At 44.7% G+C, this 20,132-nt stretch overlaps 1 protein-coding gene and 1 non-coding gene across 2 annotated transcripts in view; both read right to left on the reverse strand.

Moving 5' to 3' along the window:
• LOC126095477 (protein croquemort-like) overlaps positions 1-20,132 on the reverse strand; it is a 117,376-nt gene that overhangs the window by 11,889 nt on the left and 85,355 nt on the right. Inside the window, exons 8-11 of the mRNA XM_049910268.1 lie at positions 18,615-18,633; positions 18,003-18,013; positions 16,427-16,718; positions 4,702-4,775 (exon numbers count right to left, since the gene is read on the reverse strand). Coding sequence (XP_049766225.1) covers positions 4,702-4,775; positions 16,427-16,718; positions 18,003-18,013; positions 18,615-18,633 — 396 coding nt within the window. The remainder of the gene's footprint in view (positions 1-4,701; positions 4,776-16,426; positions 16,719-18,002; positions 18,014-18,614; positions 18,634-20,132) is intronic.
• Positions 313-386, reverse strand: Trnat-ugu (transfer RNA threonine (anticodon UGU)). Its single transcript has one exon. It is a non-coding gene; the product is annotated as a tRNA-Thr (tRNA).

Consider the following 20,132-nt stretch of genomic DNA (forward strand, 5'->3'; position numbering starts at 1 on the left):
ACAATCGCGATGGGCTACAATCCGACCTTTATCAAAGTCGGAAACATGATGGTACGTATTTCTCCCCCTTACACGAGGCAACACAACAACGTTTCACCAGGCAACGCCGGCCAACTGCTGTTTGGGTATGAGAAATCGGATTGAAACTTTCCTTATATATATACTAAGATGGTATCTGTTATTTCGGACATGTCCGAAAGAACAGATACCATCGGTGACCATGCAGCTCACTAGAATGAAATTACAATGAAATGAACACCCTTAGCTGCTTACAAGCGTTGACATACGTCAACGGGGCTAGATGAAAATGTGTGCCCCGACCGGGACTCGAACCCGGAATCTCCTGCTTACATGGCAGACGCTCTATCCATCTGAGCCACCAAGGACACATAGGATAGCGCGACTGCAGGGATATATCTCTAGCACGCCTCCCGCGAAACCCACATTCTACATCTACATCTATACTCCGCGAGCCACCTTACGGTGTGTGGCGGAGGGTACTTATTGTACCACTATCTGATCCCCCCTTCCCTGTTCCATTCACGAATTGTGCGTGGGAAGAACGACTGCTTGTAAGTCTCCGTATTTGCTCTAATTTCTCGGATCTTTTCGTTGTGATCATTACGCGAGATATATGTGGGCGGTAGTAATATGTTGCCCATCTCTTCCCGGAATGTGCTCTCTCGTAATTTCGATAATAAACCTCTCCGTATTGCGTAACGCCTTTCTTGAAGTGTCCGCCACTAGAGCTTGTTCAGCATCTCCGTAACGCTCTCGCGCTGACTAAATGTCCCCATGACGAATCGCGCTGCTTTTCGCTGGATCATGTCTATCTCTTCTATTAATCCAACCTGGTAAGGGTCCCATACTGATGAGCAATACTCAAGAATCGGACGAACAAGCGTTTTGTAAGCTACTTCTTTCGTCGATGAGTCACATTTTCTTAGAATTCTTCCTATGAATCTCAACCTGGCGCCTGCTTTTCCCACTATTTGTTTTATGTGATCATTCCACTTCAGATCGCTCCGGATAGTAACTCCTAAGTATTTTACGGTCGTTACCGCTTCCAATGATTTACCACCTATGGCATAATCGTACTGGAATGGATTTCTGCCCCTATGTATGCGCATTATATTACATTTATCTACGTTTAGGGAAAGCTGCCAGCTGTCGCACCATGCATTAATCCTCTGCAGGTCTTCCTGGAGTACGTACGAGTCTTCTGATGTTGCTACTTTCTTGTAGACAACCGTGTCATCTGCAAATAGCCTCACGGAGCTACCGATGTTGTCAACTAAGTCATTTATGTATATTGTAAACAATAAAGGTCCTATCACGCTTCCTTGCGGTACTCCCGAAATTACCTCTACATCTGCAGATTTTGAACCGTTAAGAATGACATGTTGTGTTCTTTCTTCTAGGAAATCCTGAATCCAATCACAAACCTGGTCCGATATTCCGTAAGCTCGTATTTTTTTCACTAAACGTAAGTGCGGAACCGTATCAAATGCCTTCCTGAAGTCCAGGAATACGGCATCAATCTGCTCGCCAGTGTCTACGGCACTGTGAATTTCTTGGGCAAATAGGGCGAGCTGAGTTTCACATGATCTCTGTTTGCGGAATCCATGTTGGTTATGATGAAGGAGATTTGTATTATCTAAGAACGTCATAATACGAGAACACAAAACATGTTCCATTATTCTACAACAGATTGACGTAAGCGAAATAGGCCTATAATTATTCGCATCTGATTTATGACCCTTCTTGAAAATGGGAACGACCTGCGCTTTCTTCCAGTCGCTAGGTACTTTACGTTCTTCCAGCGATCTACGATAAATTGCTGATAGAAAGGGGGCAAGTTCTTTAGCATAATCACTGTAGAATCTTAAGGGTATCTCGTCTGGTCCGGATGCTTTTCCGCTACTAAGTGATAGCAGTTGTTTTTCAATTCCGATATCGTTTATTTCAATGTTTTCCATTTTGGCGTCCGTGCGACGGCTGAAGTCAGGGACCGTGTTACGATTTTCCGCAGTGAAACAGTTTCGGAACACTGAATTCAGTATTTCTGCCTTTCTTCGGTCGTCCTATGTTTCGGTGCCATCGTGGTCAACGAGTGACTGAATAGGGGATTTAGATCCGCTTACCGATTTTACATATGACCAAAACTTTTTAGGGTTCTTGTTTAGATTGTTTGCCAATGTTTTATGTTCGAATTCGTTGAATGCTTCTCTCATTGCTCTCTTTACGCTCTTTTTCGCTTCGTTCAGCTTTTCCTTATCAGCTATGATTCGACTACTCTTAAACCTATGATGAAGCTTTCTTTGTTTCCGTAGTACCTTTCGTACATGATTGTTATACCACGGTGGATCTTTCCCCTCGCTTTGGACCTTAGTCGGTACGAACTTATCTAAGGCGTACTGGACGATGTTTCTGAATTTTTTCCATTTTTGTTCCACATCCTCTTCCTCAGAAATGAACGTTTGATGGTGGTCACTCAGATATTCTGCGATTTGTGCCCTATCACTCTTGTTAAGCAAATATATTTTCCTTCCTTTCTTGGCATTTCTTATTACACTTGTAGTCATTGATGCAACCACTGACTTATGATCACTGATACCCTCTTCTACATTCACGGAGTCGAAAAGTTCCGGTCTATTTGTTGCTATGAGGTCTAAAACGTTAGCTTCACGAGTTGGTTCTCTAACTATCTGCTCGAAGTAATTCTCGGACAAGGCAGTCAGGATAATGTCACAAGAGTCTCTGTCCCTGGCTCCAGTTCTGATTGTGTGACTGTCCCATTCTATACCTGGTAGATTGAAGTCTCCCCCTATTACAATAGTATGATCACGAAACTTCTTCACGACGTTCTGCAGGTTCTCTCTGAGGCGCTCAACTACTACGGTTGCTGATGCAGGTGGTCTATAGAAGCATCCGACTATCATATCTGACCCACCTTTGATACTTAGCTTAACCCAGATTATTTCACATTCGCATTCGCTAATAACTTCACTGGATATTATTGAATTCTTTACTGCTATAAATACTCCTCCACCACTGGCGTTTATCCTATCCTTGCGGTATATATTCCATTCTGTGTCTAGGATTTCGTTACTGTTCACTTCCGGTTTTAACCAACTTTCCGTTCCTAATACTATATGCGCACTATTTCCTTCAATAAGAGATACTAATTCAGGAACCTTGCCCTGGATACTCCTGCAGTTTACCAATATTACGTTAACTTTTCCTGTTTTTGGTCTCTGAGGACGGACGTTCTTTATCAACGATGATAATGTCCTCTCTGGTAAGCCGTCAGGTATTTTATCGTTTCGCCCAAGGGGGGGTCCCTCTAACCTAAAAAAACCCCGTGTGCACGCCACACGTACTCTGCTACCCTAGTAGCTGCTTCCGGTGTGTAGTGCACGCCTGACCTGTCTAGGGGGGCCCTACAGTTCTCCACCCAATAACGGAGGTCGATGAATTTACAACCATTATAGTCGCAAAGTCGTCTGAGCCTCTGGTTTAGACCCTCCACACGGCTCCAAACCAGAGGACCGCGATCGACTCTGGGCACTATGCTGCAGATATTAAGCTCAGCTTGCACTCCGCGTGCGATGCTGGTTGTCTTCACCAAATCAGCCAGCCGCCGGAAGGAACCAAGGATGGCCTCAGAACCCAAGCGGCAGGCGTCATTCGTTCTCAACTTATTGTCACGCACTACATTCGTAGTGGCCCCGCCCATTATACTCATTACTCGCGGCGCGTCCGAAAGAACAGATACCATCTTAGTATATATATAGTTAAGGCTCACCGGCCACTTGACCATCATCTTCTTCTGTGCGAATGCACAAACATTGCCCGAACTCCTACGGGAATCGACAACGCGCCGCGAGTAATGATCATAATGGGCGGGGGCACTACGAATGTAGTGCGGGACAATAAGTTGTCTGTGTCCTCGGTGGCTCAAATGGATAGAGTGTCTGCCATGTAAGCAGGAGATCCCGGGCTCGAGTCCCGGTCGGGGCACACATTTTCATCTGTCCCCGTTGACGTATGTCAACGCTTGTAAGCAGCTAAGGGTGTTCATTTCATTGTAACTTTCCTTATGTCAGCACGTTGTAGGTGTCGCCACCGGCGCCAACCTTGTGTGAATGCTCTGAGAAGCTAATCATTTGCATATCACAGCATCTTCTTCCTATCGGTTAAATTTCGCGTCTGTAGCACGTCATCTTCGTGGTGTAGCAATTGTAATGGCCAGTAGTGTATTTTACAAAGAACTTGGCAGTACGAGCCTACTTATGGGTTTTACATTGCACCCTGCACTGATTCGGTTGGGAAGGGTGTCATAAAGCAGAGCATCCTGTCCTGAGGCAAGACAGCTCACAACTGACGCTGAGACGGATATGACGTCAGAGCTGGTCCCACAAATATTCTGTCGTGGCCAGAACAGCACACACACCCATGCCCGAGGGACAACTCGAACCTCTGGCGGGAGGGGCCGCGCAGTCCGTGACATGACGCCCCAAACCACGCGGGCACTTCGCGCGGCAGTAACAAATCTAGCTACAAGCAATTCCTCTGTAATAAGCCACCAAAGACCACACGTAAATCAGCCCAAGTATCGCTAAGAAACCGAGATTTCATTGTGGAGCTCGGTTTCACACTGAAAATGCACTGTTTGGAGGCTGGTTGGTTAATACTCACGAAATTAGCTCCACAGGCTCCAGCATGACGTTCAGCATGAGACGCGCGTTCACGTACAGGGGGATTCCCGTGAACTGAAAACATAAAAAGAGATCGCATGCAATAGAAGAGGCGCATCGCTGTTTGTGAACTCACCTTAACTTGGAACAGAGTATTTAGATATTGGCCTGGCACAACTATAATCAATTCAGGACTGTAATTGCAAGGAAACAGTTTAGATTGTATTTTATTTCTTACGTCTTGGAAGTCAAGTGCTGTTTCTACATAAAATAACTTGAAGTTCGCGCAAGAATTCATATGATAAACAAATTCCTCATCATATGAATTCTTGCGCGAACTTCAAGTTATTTTATGTAGAAACAGCACTTGACTTCCAAGACGTAAGAAATAAAAGACAAACTAAACTGTTTCCTTGCAATTACAGTCGTGAATTGAATCTAGTTGTGCCAGGCTGTTTCTACATAAAATAACTTGAAGTTCGCGCAAAAATTCATATGGAGAGGAATTTGTTTATCATTATAGAATGACTACAGGCAACAGATACTTAGCGACATAAACATTGAATTAATAGCCCAAGAATAAATTAGGTAGCGAATTCGTTTTTCATCCACCAAAGAAACCATTTATCTATCGATAAACTTACAGAATTTTGTCATTTTCGTTTAGAAAAGCTTACTTTCGCCTAGGACTGCACATCAGAAATTGCACAAAATTTGATGTGAAACAGAAGCTCTGACCACGTATCCGGTATGTTCCACTCTATTGTAGTACGAATTCTACAACCAGAAATCCACTTCCACAGTTCCGAAACCAGCTGGACCCCTTCATCCAAACCTCAGATCACTGCGTTCTGTCTCAGAGCAACTGCGGCTTCTTTTCTGTCGATTTTGGTAGGGAAACGTCCACTTAGAAGTACTGTTCACAGCTAATCAAATTTAGAATAGATTTAGAAATTTCGAATAGATGGTTAACTGGTAGTTCTTCTGTTGCTTCCCGGGTTCGATTCCCGGCGGGGTCAGGGATTTTCTCTGCCTCGTGATGACTGGGTGTTGTGTGCTGTCCTTAGGTTAGTTAGGTTTAAATAGTTCTAAGTTATAGGGGACTGATGACCATAGATGTTAAGTCCCATAGTGCTCAGAGCCATTTGAACTATTTGAACCTTCTGTTGCTCACAGACGTTCGAGCTGAACAATTTATGACTTAAAATAACAGTTTACAGAATACAAAAGGAATTATTCAAGTAGAGAATTTTTTCTAGTCACACGTACTGTCTGTGGGGTACTTCAAACATTTTAGATTTGGTATCTATTCTGAAGCGTTCACTAAAAAAATGCTGTTATTTATGTCTATGTTTATGTATTTGAAGTGCATTACAGTCATTTATACATAGCTTCTCTCTTAATTAAAATATCGAAGACTTCTTCGATTTTTTAAAGCAACGTATCCATTCCCATAATCAAAATCACTTGCAAGTAGACGGTTCATTGGTAATCATTCCGTTGTTCACAGACTGCTGGGGAAAAAAATCACATCTAGCCACAGATTCGGTATGCGGAAGATTCACCCAAGAACAGCGAAAATCTACGACGCGTGCTGTCATTTAGTGTCGTGGAGTGCAAAGAATAGTACCATTACGACACTGGACATGCCAACATATTGAGCAGATTTCTAACGTGAAGTGGCGCCAGCGCACGTGACTTCACAGCTCATTCCATTAGCTGTCATTTCCTCACACTGGATTCAAAAGTCCAATGGCACAGTTTTCAGTACTGCGTCAACGAAAATCATGTGGCTGGGCATGAATGTCACCAAGAAGGTTATGGCAGTAAAGCTGCACCAAGGACTAAATAAAAGGAACAGAAAACATATATGTTGAGTCCAGAAGGGAATGACTCATACTAAAAATAACACAAGATTATCAAATACACTGGTCAATAAGACGAGTCCCTCGTAATCCTTTACCAAAGTTTGAGATGCAGTGGCTCTCAAAAGGATTTCAACACAGTATTTTTGTACTATATGTCAGCATGTAAACAAACTGCTCAGTCGAGGACTGAAGCTTCGTAATATTACGTGAGGAGGGGAGGTGGATTCTTTACGGCCAACTTTTGAAAACACTGTGTCGTCTAGGCAGTTACTTTATATTTTAAAATTCTGAAAAGGGAATATTTATTGTCTTTAATGAATTCTTCTACAGATACCGTAAATGTTTTAAATTTTTCGGTTAAACTTAACTCAAAACTTCAAGTCTTAGTGGTGGATGTCACTGTCCCCGATGAATGTCATATTCAATATTTTCAGGTTCAGGACATTACTTACACATCAATAGCAGTTTAAAAAGTGTGTTGTTAGTAAAAGTCAACAGCAATGAACGAATTTTCCATTTTTTAAAAACATTACGGTGGGCATAAAGTACATTACCCCTCCCATTATCGGTGTTACGCGGTACTGAAAGTGTGTTGATATTGTTAAAAGTATGATAGAAGATATTTTCAAGTTCTGGAAAGTTAAAGAATTTTGTATTTGTTTTTCAATTTTTTCAGGGTGGGCATATCCACCAACAGAAATGTGGGTTATGGAAAATGCGTTGGTATTGCTGGGGTTAAGAGCTTAAGGGATTCTGTGCTTGTTCCACGGCACAGCGGAGTCAATATGGGTGGATACTTGTACGTACGTGCAGTAAATAAGCATAGCTCTCACCTTTGTGAGAGTGATGTGGGGCCTAACCTTCCTCCCCCGTTGGTTGTCTTTCAACTGCAGCACGGTTAGTGCGGGTGATAGGTATTGTTTGATACAACGGTGTGGAACAGGTGAATGGGTACAGGGCGCGTGGTCGTGTTAAACTATTAAAGTTAACAGAGGAGGGACGAAATGATATGGCGAGTGATTTACGCAGAATTGCGTTTTACGTTAATTATTACAAATAACAGGAATTAATTGTCACTGGAAAATGGAAATCAGCGTGTAGCGTTGTTGGCCGGGAAGCCCCAACTGGGGAAGTTCGGCCGCCGAGTGCAAGCTTTATTTCAGTCGACGCCACACTGGGCGACTTGCGCGCCAGTTATGATGATGAGGAGAACACAACACACAGTCCACGAGCGGAGAAAATCTCCAACCCGGCCGGGAATGGAACTCGTGTCCGCCGCATGGGAGGTAAGCACGGTACCACTCAGCTAAGCAGGCGGACAGAATTGTTACTGATACTTGTGTACTAGTAACTGCTGTAATCGCCAATTACAGTTACAGATAAGATGTTACTGATAATCGTGTAGCACCTACGATTCTCTAGCTCTTCTACAAGACACGTGGTTTAGCACGCTACAGAGCTGAAAGTGTTCAGCTGTAAATAAGGATATATATTTCAGCGGTTCATACTGTTTTAGTACAGATTATTATTTTTCATTGTAATTTTAGTGAACAGATATATTTATTAATGATTTTAAATTAGTTTCTGCGTAACTGTGAAGGTGGGTTGCTGAAGCAATAAGGAGATTCCTGGAATATACAGTATTATTTCTACAATTTCAGTTGCACGCATACTTCATATTCGTAAAATGCACTATTATCCCGGGGGCATTTAAGACATTAACGGCTGTCAGTTATTTTTCATTGTAATTTTAGTGAACAGATATATTAATGATTTTAAATTAGTTTCTGCGTAACTGTGAAGGTGGGTTGCTGAAGCAATAAGGATGTAGTAAATATGTCAAAAATGAGAAAATTCAGTCAAATAAATATGTGCTGGAAAGTCAGTGTGCAACTTAGTTTGAGGGGAGAAGTGACTTGATCGAACATGGACGGCCCAAACCGAATCTTCCACATTTAAATGCACTAACTAAAAATTACGTCACACATTTTCAAGAATCATTGTACTCCTCCTACGAATGGTAATGTGGCTGTAAAGAGACACAAAAACCGTAGTGTTGACCATGTGTTTTGTATTTAGGCAAAGTCAATATCTCACATCCTGTGGCCTCAGTGAAGCTCTAACTGAAGCATCAAAACTGATGAAATTAAATGTAATCATCCCCGCAACCAATGCTTCGACGAAAACACCATTTTCGGCATTGGATCAAAACTTACCTTCAAAATAAACAGTTGTAAACACGATTATCTCACCTTGCTTTGTTACCCAATAAAAACGATTGTTCAAATCCGTGAGGAAGCAAGTGTCATTCAATGATTCCGTGATTTAAGTTTTCGACAAGAAGGATCGCAGAATTAATCTCAGATATAAATAAAACTATGCGTATCGAAAATTTTAATGTCATCCTTATTCACGTAGGTGGAATAACAGGTATTTTCCGAGTGTCCGGTATCGCTAACTAGGCCTGATCTTTACGAGGTTGGGCCCTGTACTTGGAGACGGCATACGACATTACTCAGTGTAATACTAGGGCGTGACGCGACGCAATAACGGACAATCGTACGCAATAACATAATTATAAAAACAATGACAATAATAATAATTACAACAAAAATACTGTTACTTTTAACAATTTTTTAAAAGCGATTACAGTTATGCATACCACACGCCTCCCCACTGTGTGAGAGGTACAATTCGGATTTCAACAGTGTGTGTGTAGGGGCTAGAAATCATTGCGACTATAATCGATAGTAAATTTCGAAAGTGTCTTGAAATTTGAACTAGGATTATTCAATACTTCCCCAGTCGTTAACAGTACATGCTCACAATAATTACATGCTCATAATGCTTACTTAACAGTGGTCGTATTCTATACTCCATGTGGTCATTGTTAGATGATGATGATGATGATGATGATGTTTGATTTGTGGGGTGCTCGACTGCGCGGTATCAGCGCCCGTACAAATTCCCAACCTTTCATGAATGATGATGAAATGATGAGAACAACACAAACACCCTGTCATCTCGAGGCAGGTGAAAATCCCTGACCCCTCCGGGAATCGAACCCGGCGCATTGTTAGAACCGAATATAATTGACCACGGGAGTTAGCAAACAACTCGAATGTCGCTATATTTGGCAACTGCAGCAAGTTAAAGAGGGTTTACATCAATACGTGGAATGAGTTAAGACGGCCTGCGTGGCCTTGTTAGTTGATTTGCCAGAGCAGAAGTTAGTTTGAATTGTCCTGAGGGGAATGCGAGCGGCGGATAAGTCGCACTTTGTTTTTCGTGGTCGTCCCTCTACTTGGGAAGAACTTCGTGCCGCCGTTGTAGCGACATCCACGTTGCCGCTCTCGGACAGTGGATACCGTGAAGCTAGAGGTTCAGCCCGCGGATGTTATTGAGGGAACTCCGGATTATCAACATCAGCTGAGTCTGCTAAAGGGGAATCACGGCGTTGTCTTAGGTGTGATCGAACAGGCCATTTAGTTCATACTTGCGCTCAGTCGCAGACACTCAGAATCAATAAATGACGCCCTGCTGATCAGCGACCCCGGGGTCGAGGCCTTAAACTCTGGTGTGCCCGTGTCGCTGCTCGGTCATCACCCTCTCTGCTTTATATTTGTTCTCGATTAGGTGGTGAACCTATTTGTGCCCTTTTGGGTTCTGGTAGCTCCTTTTCATTGTTGAGCTTGGAAAGGTTTCTTGAACTTGGCCATCTTGCGAGACTTAGGCTGGTCCCTTCTTCGGTGCACAGATGTCGGGTTGCCAAAGGGCAAGTGTTGCCTCTGCAGGGTTGGGTCTGAGGTAGTATCTCGGTTGGTATTATTTGGGGTTCACCTTTTTCTTTAAGTTAGCTCCTGATCAGAAATTTGGCTTCTGTGACTGTACTAAACGTAGGGTGCATCGAGATGTGGGAATGCTGGCTGTTGATGCTAAGGTTAGTGACTTTGATCTCACTCATCTGTCTTCCCAGCAGGCATCTAAACTAAGGGGTTTGTTGGAGAGGTTGTCTGTGATAGACTGGGGGTTACTAATGTTCTGGACTACCATATTCGTCTGTCTGACCATATTCCCGTCCGCCAGTCCCCATATCGCGTCTCACCGCCTAAGATAAAGATACTAAGGGGAAAGATCTCAAAAATGCTTGATCAGGGAGTTATTAGGCCTTCTGCATCTGCTTATGGCTCCCCTATATTCCTCATTCTTAAGGATTAGGGGCGGGACTTTCGGCCTGTTGCTGACTACCGTCGCCTAAATAAGAAGGTCGTCCTTGAATCGGTTCCTTTACCTGATCCTCATAACTCCTTTACTTGGTTTGCTGTGGCTAATTGGTTTACTGTGCTCGACCTGAATCAAGCCTATTATCAGATTCCCTTAGCCGAAGAATGTAAACACGTTACAGTACTTTGTACTGATTGGAATCGGTTTGAATTTAAAAGTGTCCCCTTTGGCTTGTCTACTGGTGCAGCCATCCTCATTCGTTTGCTGGATAATATTCTTAGAGACTTGAAATTAGTCTGTGTTTACAATTACCTGGACGATCTGATAATCTATAGTCGTTCGTCTCAAGAGCATTTGGAGCATATAGTAGTAGTGCGGGACAATAAGTTGAGAATGTGGGTTTTGTTAGGTTGCAATAGGCCGGCTTAACTATTAAACCCAATAAGGTGACATTAGCCAGGCAGCAGGTATCCTTCTTAGGTCACCTAGTATCAGGCAAGAGTATTCGCACCGATCAGAAGCGGACTAAGGTCTTGAGAGCCCTTCCGCTGCCCTCTGATAAGCGATGGACTGCGAAGTTCATAGGGATGGTGAACTATTTTAGGCATTTTGTTCCTAATTTTGCTCAGTTGTACGGCTCCTCTAAATGAACTGCTCCAAAAAGGGGTGCGTTTTGAGTGGGGACCTGCTCAAGAGAACATATTAAGGCGACCATAGCCAACCCTCCCATTCTCGGAGCGCCAGATTTCAATAAAACATTTATTGTCCAAACCGACGCATCGAATACGGGAATTTCGGCAGTCCTCCTCCAGGAGTTCGAAGGTCAGAGGCAGCCATTAGCATACGCGTCTTGTCGGCTAACCAGCGCTGAGCTTAAATATTCTATTTACGAATGTGAGGCATTGGCCGTCTTGCTCGAGCTGGATAAGTACCGGTTTTATCTCGAACATAGAGTATTTCAGCTAGAGACCGACAATCAAGCCTTAGGCTGGGTGCTAGCCAGGCCGCGTAAAACTGGCCGTATCGCCAGGTGGCGTTTCAGTTCGAGGCTCAGCACAGCAGAGGCACTGAGATGAACTCGCGGACGTCCTTAGCCGTATGTTTACTGAACAACCATGTAGTGAGGGCGCCCAAGAAGCTGCGGAACGCAGTCTTAGTTGTGTCGTGTTAGGCGATATTCCTCATTTGTTTAGTGACATTGCCGATCATCAGGATCAGGACTCCACTTGCGGGCCGGTAAAAAAACGGCTTTCTGCGGGTGAGCATTTGGATGAATACATTATCAGCAAGGGCATTTTGTGTAAAAGGGTGGGAGTGGGACGCACCAAGGAGCTTAAGATCTGTCTACCAAGCCCCCTAATACACCCGGTTTTCCATTATTTTCACAACTCGTTGATTGGCGAGCATTTAGGAACCTATAAGACCTTGCAGGAGCATCTGACTTGGCCGTCTATTAACCGAGACGTTAGAGAAGTGGTTTCTCGGTGTCAGTTGTGTGGTGTGGCCAAACCGAATAACACTCTTCAGCAGGGTTCTTTAGATCTGAGCGTGAGTCTTGCCCCATGGACAAGCTCTATATTGATTATGTGGGGCCCTTACCTCGCACCAAAAGAGGCCATCGGTATGTATTAGTCATTATCGACGTGTTTTCGAGGTTTACCGGTCTTCTTCCAAGTCGTAATATGAGTGCTGACACCACGATTGCGCATTTAACTAACGTATTTAGTGTGTTTGGACGTCCCATGCAAATCGTTAATGATAATGCACCGGCATTTCTTTCGGCTCCCTTCAAGGCCTTCTGTTTTCGAAGCGGTGTTAAGCATGTAACTACCACTCCGTATTATCCGCAGGAGTCCTTTGTGGGAAGGGTCGATCGTAACCTTAAATCAGCACTGATTACCTTTCATCAGATGTCTCTCAGTAAGGGAGATTCTAGTCTCCCTTGGCTTAGTTTTGCCTTCAATACCGCCAGCTATGAGGCTTTGAAGGGTACACCGGTTTCCTTGGTGTTAGCATATCCTGTTAATTCCTCCCTTTCGAACTTATGGGGGGATTCAGGATCTAATTCCTGCGGAGATCACCCCTTTGGTTGTCAAGGAAAACTGGAATCGTGCCGGGTACAATATTCTCAGGGCCCACAACAAAGCCGGCCGGTGTGGCCAAGTGGTTAAAGGCGCTACAGTCTGGAACCGCGTGGCCGCTACGGTAGCAGGTTCGAATCCTGCCTCGGGCATGGATGTGTGTGATGTCCTTAGGTTAGTTAGGTTTAAGTAGTTCTAAGTTCTAGGGGACTGATGACCTTAGAAGTTAAGTCCCATAGTGCTCAGAGCCATTTGAACCATTTGAACCCACAACAAACAGGTTGATCGTTACAGCTCTAATCGGCGAGCATTCAGCGGTAAGCTGGGAGATCAGGTGTATGTCCGTAATTTTCCCAGAAGGGAGGTGCGTGTTGGCAACCTAGGTAAATTTACGCCCCGTTTTCCGGGTCCGTATACGATTATGCCGCTAGTTGCCCCCCCCCCCCCCCTCCCGGGGGTTTCTCCACAGGTTTCTGCCAGACCGTATCGTTTAGTTGGCATGGTTGCGTTGTTTGCCTTCTTCTCGTGTTCGCTAGCGCCACTCGGTTTCGTAAGCGCTGCCTGTCCGCTAGTGCCAGCAGCGGCGCTTATCGATAAGTAGTTCTGCTGCCCTATCTTTGGAGCGACCTCATCCCTGTTCCGTGTGGTGTGAGTGTGGAGTTCGGTTGGGGACACAGGAGCAGCGAGGTCCGTGCAGAGCGACAACACGCCGGGACCGCACAGTATTCAGCAGGCGGAGTCCAGACCGCCGGTTCCGGCTTTGGCGTAATTTCACATCTTGCATTTGTTTTGTTAGATGTCAGGTAGCCTAACTTAGATTATCATTAGTCGCTCGTTAGAATGCCACTAGTCCGAGTTACCATCCTGTGATCTGAATGCAACTCTTGGCTGCCTTTCTCTTCGCTCGCGAAAGTGTTTTTTGTGTGCCCTACTCAGAGGTCGATTCCTCGAGCACCGTCTGTCACTGACCCTTATATTTTATTTTATTATTAAGTTACCATCATTTGCCTCACCTCTTTGGTGATCTGTCTTTTTTTTAATTAAATTTTGCTATGCCATTCGCCGTTTGACAGTATATTTGTTAATTTTTTTAATAATTGCCATTTTGGGCGTTAAAGGCCTTCAGCCGTGATTGTGGTTACGTGCCTTAAAGTCTGATTTCGAGCTCATTGGCTTGTTTTCAGAAGTTATTTACTAAAATAAATGAGTGAAATTGCAAAGCAAACCAATAGTAACTGATTCGGGCCCCGTCCACAATCGTAACCCTATCCTGCCTACCTTAATTACTAGGTTTCAGCGTGCACAACAAACTCACCATGAAGCTGTAGAAGGAATGTTAACACTTGATCACCCACCCTGGTTCATGGTCACATTAACCTCAACGAAAAGCATCCACAAAATATCACAGAATCACATCCAGCCTAAAATACACCTCCCATTCGCTGCAAGTTAAACGTCTCAATAGGCAGTAGGTGCAGTTGACGTCTTGTATCTTTTGAAAACGGAACAAAATCACGTCTCATCATATCACAACACTCCTCCAGTCATCTAGTGACCATTTTCTGTGTTGTTCCGTCCAGTGCAGCTGTGCTGTTACGAGCAACGACTTTTTGCAAAGTACCCCATTCCAAGTGATCAGTAAATACAGATACTGAAGCGACAAATGAAAATTTGTAGCAAGGCAGAGATTTAACGTGGGTCTCTTCCTCACTAGGCACATATGCTAACAACTATGCCACCCTGCCAACCTGGCACCTTGACTTCCATAGCACGCTTCACCCTCAATCCAAACTCCCATTCAAGCCTCAGACCACTTAGCATTCCCCTTAAACTCGAACAACATTGCAGAGGCTTTCCAGCTGTGTTGGAATAGCACCTCACCTCACCAGCGAACAAAATAGGGAACCTTACCTGAAACCCAGGCATAGGTGCTTTAATCAAACGAAACAATTCTCAAACATATAGGTTGTATATATGTCGACTGAAGTGACAAATGCAAAGTTATACTAAGCGCGGGATTCGAAACTGGGCTCGTGCTCTCTATGCAGATGCGCTAACCACTACTCCAACTTAGCAGAGTAGCTCTGCACAGTTGCACAGATCACCCGAGTACGCCTCTTCCTCTGTCCAAATTTCCATTCAGCCTCAGACCACTTAGTATTCCCCTTAAGAGGATTGCAGAGGCTCTCCAACTCTTTTGGAACGACTTTTAGGGGGAATACTCAGTAGTCTGAGACGTGAATGGAAATTTGGATTGAAGACGGAGGCGAGCTACGATAGTCCATGCAGTTACACAATGACACTGTGCAAGGGTAGGATGTGATAAGCGCATCTGCCTAGTCAGCAGGAGATACGGCTCGAATCCTGATCTTGGTAAAAAGTTTCATTCATCGCTTCAGTCTACATGCGTACATTCTAAATGTTTGAGACTTGAAAAGGTTTCTGTAACCATATAGTTTCTTTGTTCGCCAGGAAACTGAATGAGAAGGACCACTGACAAAAGAAGTTTCTGTTAGCCTTGAAAGCGATTTTCATCGCGTAGGCATGACGCTCGTCTCCTGTCCCTATTGGTTAGGATATTTTCCGGCGACTGTTTTTACGCCGTACTACATGCCTGCGAGTGATGAGCATTCCTCACAGACAACATTCGGGAGGACGGCGGTTCAAACGCGCGTCCGGCCATCAAGATTTAGATTTCCCTAAATCGCTCCAGACAATTGCGCAGGCGGCCGAATTTTACGACGAAGGAATTTCCAAGCTCGTCCATCGCTACGATAAGTGCCTTAATTTAAATGGCAACTATGTAGAAAGCGTGGCTTTCATCTGTATATAATAAAAAAAATTTCCAATACTTTTTTTATTTTTAATTCCAAAACGTAATGTACTTTGTGGATAGCCCTCGTATTCATAGAGATAACGTGCTGCAATATTATTTGACTGAAGCGCTCGGCGCTCATATAGAAACTCCTTGACGTTAGGAATTAATAACACTGTTACGACTGATTATAGATTTGAGATTACAACCAGTCTACAGAGAATTTGGTGTCGCTGGAACTAATTTGAACTTATCATTAATATTTAAATAGCAACTGATAAACCATCGATTATAAACGATTTAATTACGACATTTGGTGAAGTAAATATCTCCCACAAGTCGCGAGTTCAGTTCATCAATGTTCTTTTTGTAACGTCGATACCGATTCATAAGAAAGAATAATCTCATTGCTCTACCGCTGAGTGTTAGCCAAGACCGAAGATCCGAAGGACGTTACAAGCAGTTACCTTACGTGCAACCTCCTACCTGTCGCTTTTTCTTCTGTCTCCTTGTTATGTGTTTGCACGCATTAAAGCACGCGTTAACGAACGCTGGCGCACAGGAAGGGATACAGGCGCACTTTCGCTCACACACACACACACACACACACACACACACACACACACACACACGCGCGCGCACACGCACACAAATGGGTGCGCGCACTCACGCACGCTCACACGCTCACGAGCGAATACATAGAGTGTCTAACGTGTGTGCGAATGGTAGCTAACTGACCGGTTCAATGCCGAGCGTGAAGTTGTGCTTGTCCGGGTCGGGCTGCAGCCCCTGGACGGCAGCGCCCAGCGAGGGATCCGAGAGCAGGAAGTGAGGCCTCGAGACGAAGACGGGCGCGTTGAAGCGACAGGCGGACGCGTTCATGAGCCCCGCCGGCGCGCAGTCTTTGCCCGCCAGGCAGAAGCACGCGCCCTCCGCGCTGCTCGCGTTGAACACGTCATCCGACAGCAGGTAGCCGTAGCCGCGCAGCCCGTGGATCTCCGCTTCGCCGCTGTACTTCATCTTCAGTGTCCTGCACATAAATAAAGCGTGACAGTTATCGAACCGTGTGAAATAAAATCGACATAACTTCTGAACGGTTTGCGTTAGGACATTCAAACTGCATGTTTGGCCGCGGGACATGATGGGAATTAGTGTGTGCATGCACACTCGTCTTGTCGCTGTCGGTCATTTGCACGGTACAGCGTGCCTGAGCGTATAGCGCTTGTGAAGGCCTACTGTGTGAGCAATAACAGCCCAGCTGCGGCTCAAAGGAAGTTTCCAACAGAGTTGAAGCTGAAGACAACCGGTCCAGGTGTGCTAACGATCAAGAATTGGATTCGAAAGTTTGAGAGAACGATTGCTGTTCGTGATGTCAGTGTTGGCAATGTCGGTAGTGCAAAAAGGGTGAAAACGCCTGAACACATCGAGAAGACGCGCGCTGTGTTTCAAACCAGCGCCAGGAAATCGATCAGACGTGCTGCGCCACAGGTGAGAATCGGCTGGAAGACACTGCCACAAGTTGTTGTTGAAGACCTGCCTCTATTCCCAGAGAAAATTCAAACCCATCAGCCTTGGAGCAGCGGTTGTGTTTCGCCAACACCATTGTCCACAGAACGTACGAACAGGAGTTCGATGTGAATATGGTTTGCTTTAGCGGCGAAGCCCACTTTCATTTTGACGGGTTCGTCAATAAGATAAATTTGGGGCATTTTGGGGACTGAGAATCCACATTTCGGTATCTAGAAGTCTCTTCACTCTCAACAACTGACTATGGTGCGAAATGTCCAGTCACAGAATAAGTGGTGTGATGTTCCTTGATGACACGGTGACTACCGAACGGTGCGTGAAGGTTCTGGAAGCTGTCGACATAAAAGTTTTCTGGGTATGGTACCGCGTCATAATGTAAAAACTACTGCTGCTGCAGAAAAAGCAACGTTTTCGGCCACGATTGCAGCAGCCTTCTTCTGGGTCTAATGGTGCGTTCTAACTATGCAGTGTCCTTTATATTTTGTTGTTAGTGTTCACTGCGCATGCCATTACGTCACAATTTCAAAAAGGTAGTTAGTTTCATTGGTCACTTAAGGAAGAAGGAGAGTGAACTTTATTTTAATAGGTTATTGCGGTGGAGGGAGAACGTGACCTCTGTTGTCTGGACACGGCATAGCTAGAACGCACCATTAGACCCAGAAGAAGGCCGCTGCAATCGTGGCCGAAACGTTGGTTTTTCTGCAGCAGCAGTAGTTTTTTTACATTATGACGCGGTACCATACCCAGAAAACCTTTATGTTGACTGATTCTGGCCGCGGAAGCCTACGCAATTATGTTCTGGAAGATGATTTCACGCCCATTATCTAAAGTGACACTGATTTTGGTAAGATGTGGATCATACAAAGACGAAGCTCGACCCCATCGAAACAGGAGAGTGTTGATGTCCTGGAGGAGCACTTTGGGGACCGCATTCAGGATCTGGGGTACCCAGAGGCCACTGGCATGGGTCTCGATTGGCCGCCATATTCTCCAGATCTGAACATATGCCACTCCTTTTTGTGGGGCTATATTAAAGACAACAAGTGCAGTAATAGCCCCAAAACCATTGCTGAGCTGAAAACAGCCCTTCAGGACGTCATCTACAGCATCGATGCTCCGTCACTTCAGCACAGGCAATTTTCGCTATTCGTGCACGTCATAGTTTGTAACTAATTTACGTTTGTTTTCATATAGTTCAATAATTGTCAACCTGTAAATGCTTTTTTGACGCTTCTCAACTGCAGTATTGCTCTGACAGAGAAGTACCCTAATGCGGAACTACATAAACTGTAACACTCATTATGGTGATTAAAATTCTTCTGGATGTGGTACCGCGAGACTGTATAAAATATTTTAACTATAAACTGTAAAACTAACGTTTCAACAGTATTACAATGGTTTTCCTCAGTTCAAGACTGCTTTTCGGTGAAGGAAAAGCGCCTCAGTTTATTGCAGACGATTGGGGTCATATGTCATATTTGTGAAACTTTATTGTCCCTAGAATATAACAGACTAGTAGTGACGAGAGGGAGAAGATAGGAAAGAAGCTATTCGTTGACTAGTCCGCCTTGTCAGTGATTCGCGACGGCATGCTAATCGGCTCTCGGCTTCTGGTGAGCATGTTTGTCTTCCCGGTGTGCCTTCTATAGCTGTTTGTTCAGGCTGTTACGTGCGTGCCCGGTAAGGCTTCTGCTCCGAGACCGCTCGCCACCCGTAGAACTGGGATAGCCGGCGCCCAGGGGGGCAGAAGTTCATAGCCATCTCTCTATTGATGTTGTCAGGCTGTGTGATAATTTCAATAGCCTCTTGAATGTTGCGTTGGTGCATCCACGACTCTTTCGCTAGCACACGGGCTTCCTGGAACACGATAGGCTATCCACAGTCACGGTGGTTTTAATACGCTGTGCTAGTCGCACATAACGTTCGTGTTCTGCTATTCGTGTGTTAACTGGTCTCCCTGTCTCCCCTATGTAGGCAGCACCTCCTGTAACGAGGGTTGCTCAGAAAGTAATGCACCGCATTTTTTTCCTCAGTCGAAAACAATGCTACGATTGCGAAACGTTCCATACGTAACTGAGTGAGTGCGCCAAGTTTCCGTCACTTACGACAGGACAGTTTCAAAATGGCGTCTGTAGGTAATATACGTTACAAGCAACGTGCCGTCATTGAATTTCTCACTGCAGAGAAAGAACTGCAGGGAATATTAACGAACGCTTGAGCAAAGTCTATGGAGCATCTGCTGTCTACAGAAGTGCAGTTAGTCGCTGGGCAGAGAGGGTGAGGTCATCAAAGGCGATACGGTGGAGCTCCACGATTTTCAGTGGTTGGGGAGACCTTTCGTGAGGATTGACGCATTACGACTAGTCAGTTGGAAGACAGTTTGAGGACGATGAGGAGGTGATTCACAGAGTGAACCACTGGCTCCGCCAACAGGACAAGATTGGTACCGACGGAGCACACACGCCCTTGTTTCGCGCTGGAGGAAGGCCATAGAACGGGGTTGAGATTACGTGAAAAAATAGAATGTGTAGATAAAACACCAATCTTTTGTGTGTGTAATTCTCATTATGTTCAATAAAGAAGAAAATGCGGTGCATTACTTTCAGGACAACTCTCGTATGTTGTAGGGCTAATAAAGTTTCACAAATATGACGTATTGGATTAGATCCTCTTCAATAATCAGAGGCACCTCTCCTCCACCAAAACCAGCGTTGCCCTGAAAAGGCCGTTCTAATACGGTCGAAATGTTAGTTTTACTGTTTCTCAAAAATGGCTCTAAGCACTATGGGACTTAACATCTGAGGTCATCAGTCCCCTAGACTTAGAACTACTTAAACCTAACTAACCTAAGGACATCACACACAACCATGCCCCAGGCAGGATTCGAACCTGTGACCGTAGCAGCAGCGCGGTTTCG

This window comes from Schistocerca cancellata, chromosome 8, assembly GCF_023864275.1.
Source record: "Schistocerca cancellata isolate TAMUIC-IGC-003103 chromosome 8, iqSchCanc2.1, whole genome shotgun sequence".
NCBI classification, from domain to species: Eukaryota; Metazoa; Arthropoda; class Insecta; order Orthoptera; family Acrididae; genus Schistocerca; species Schistocerca cancellata.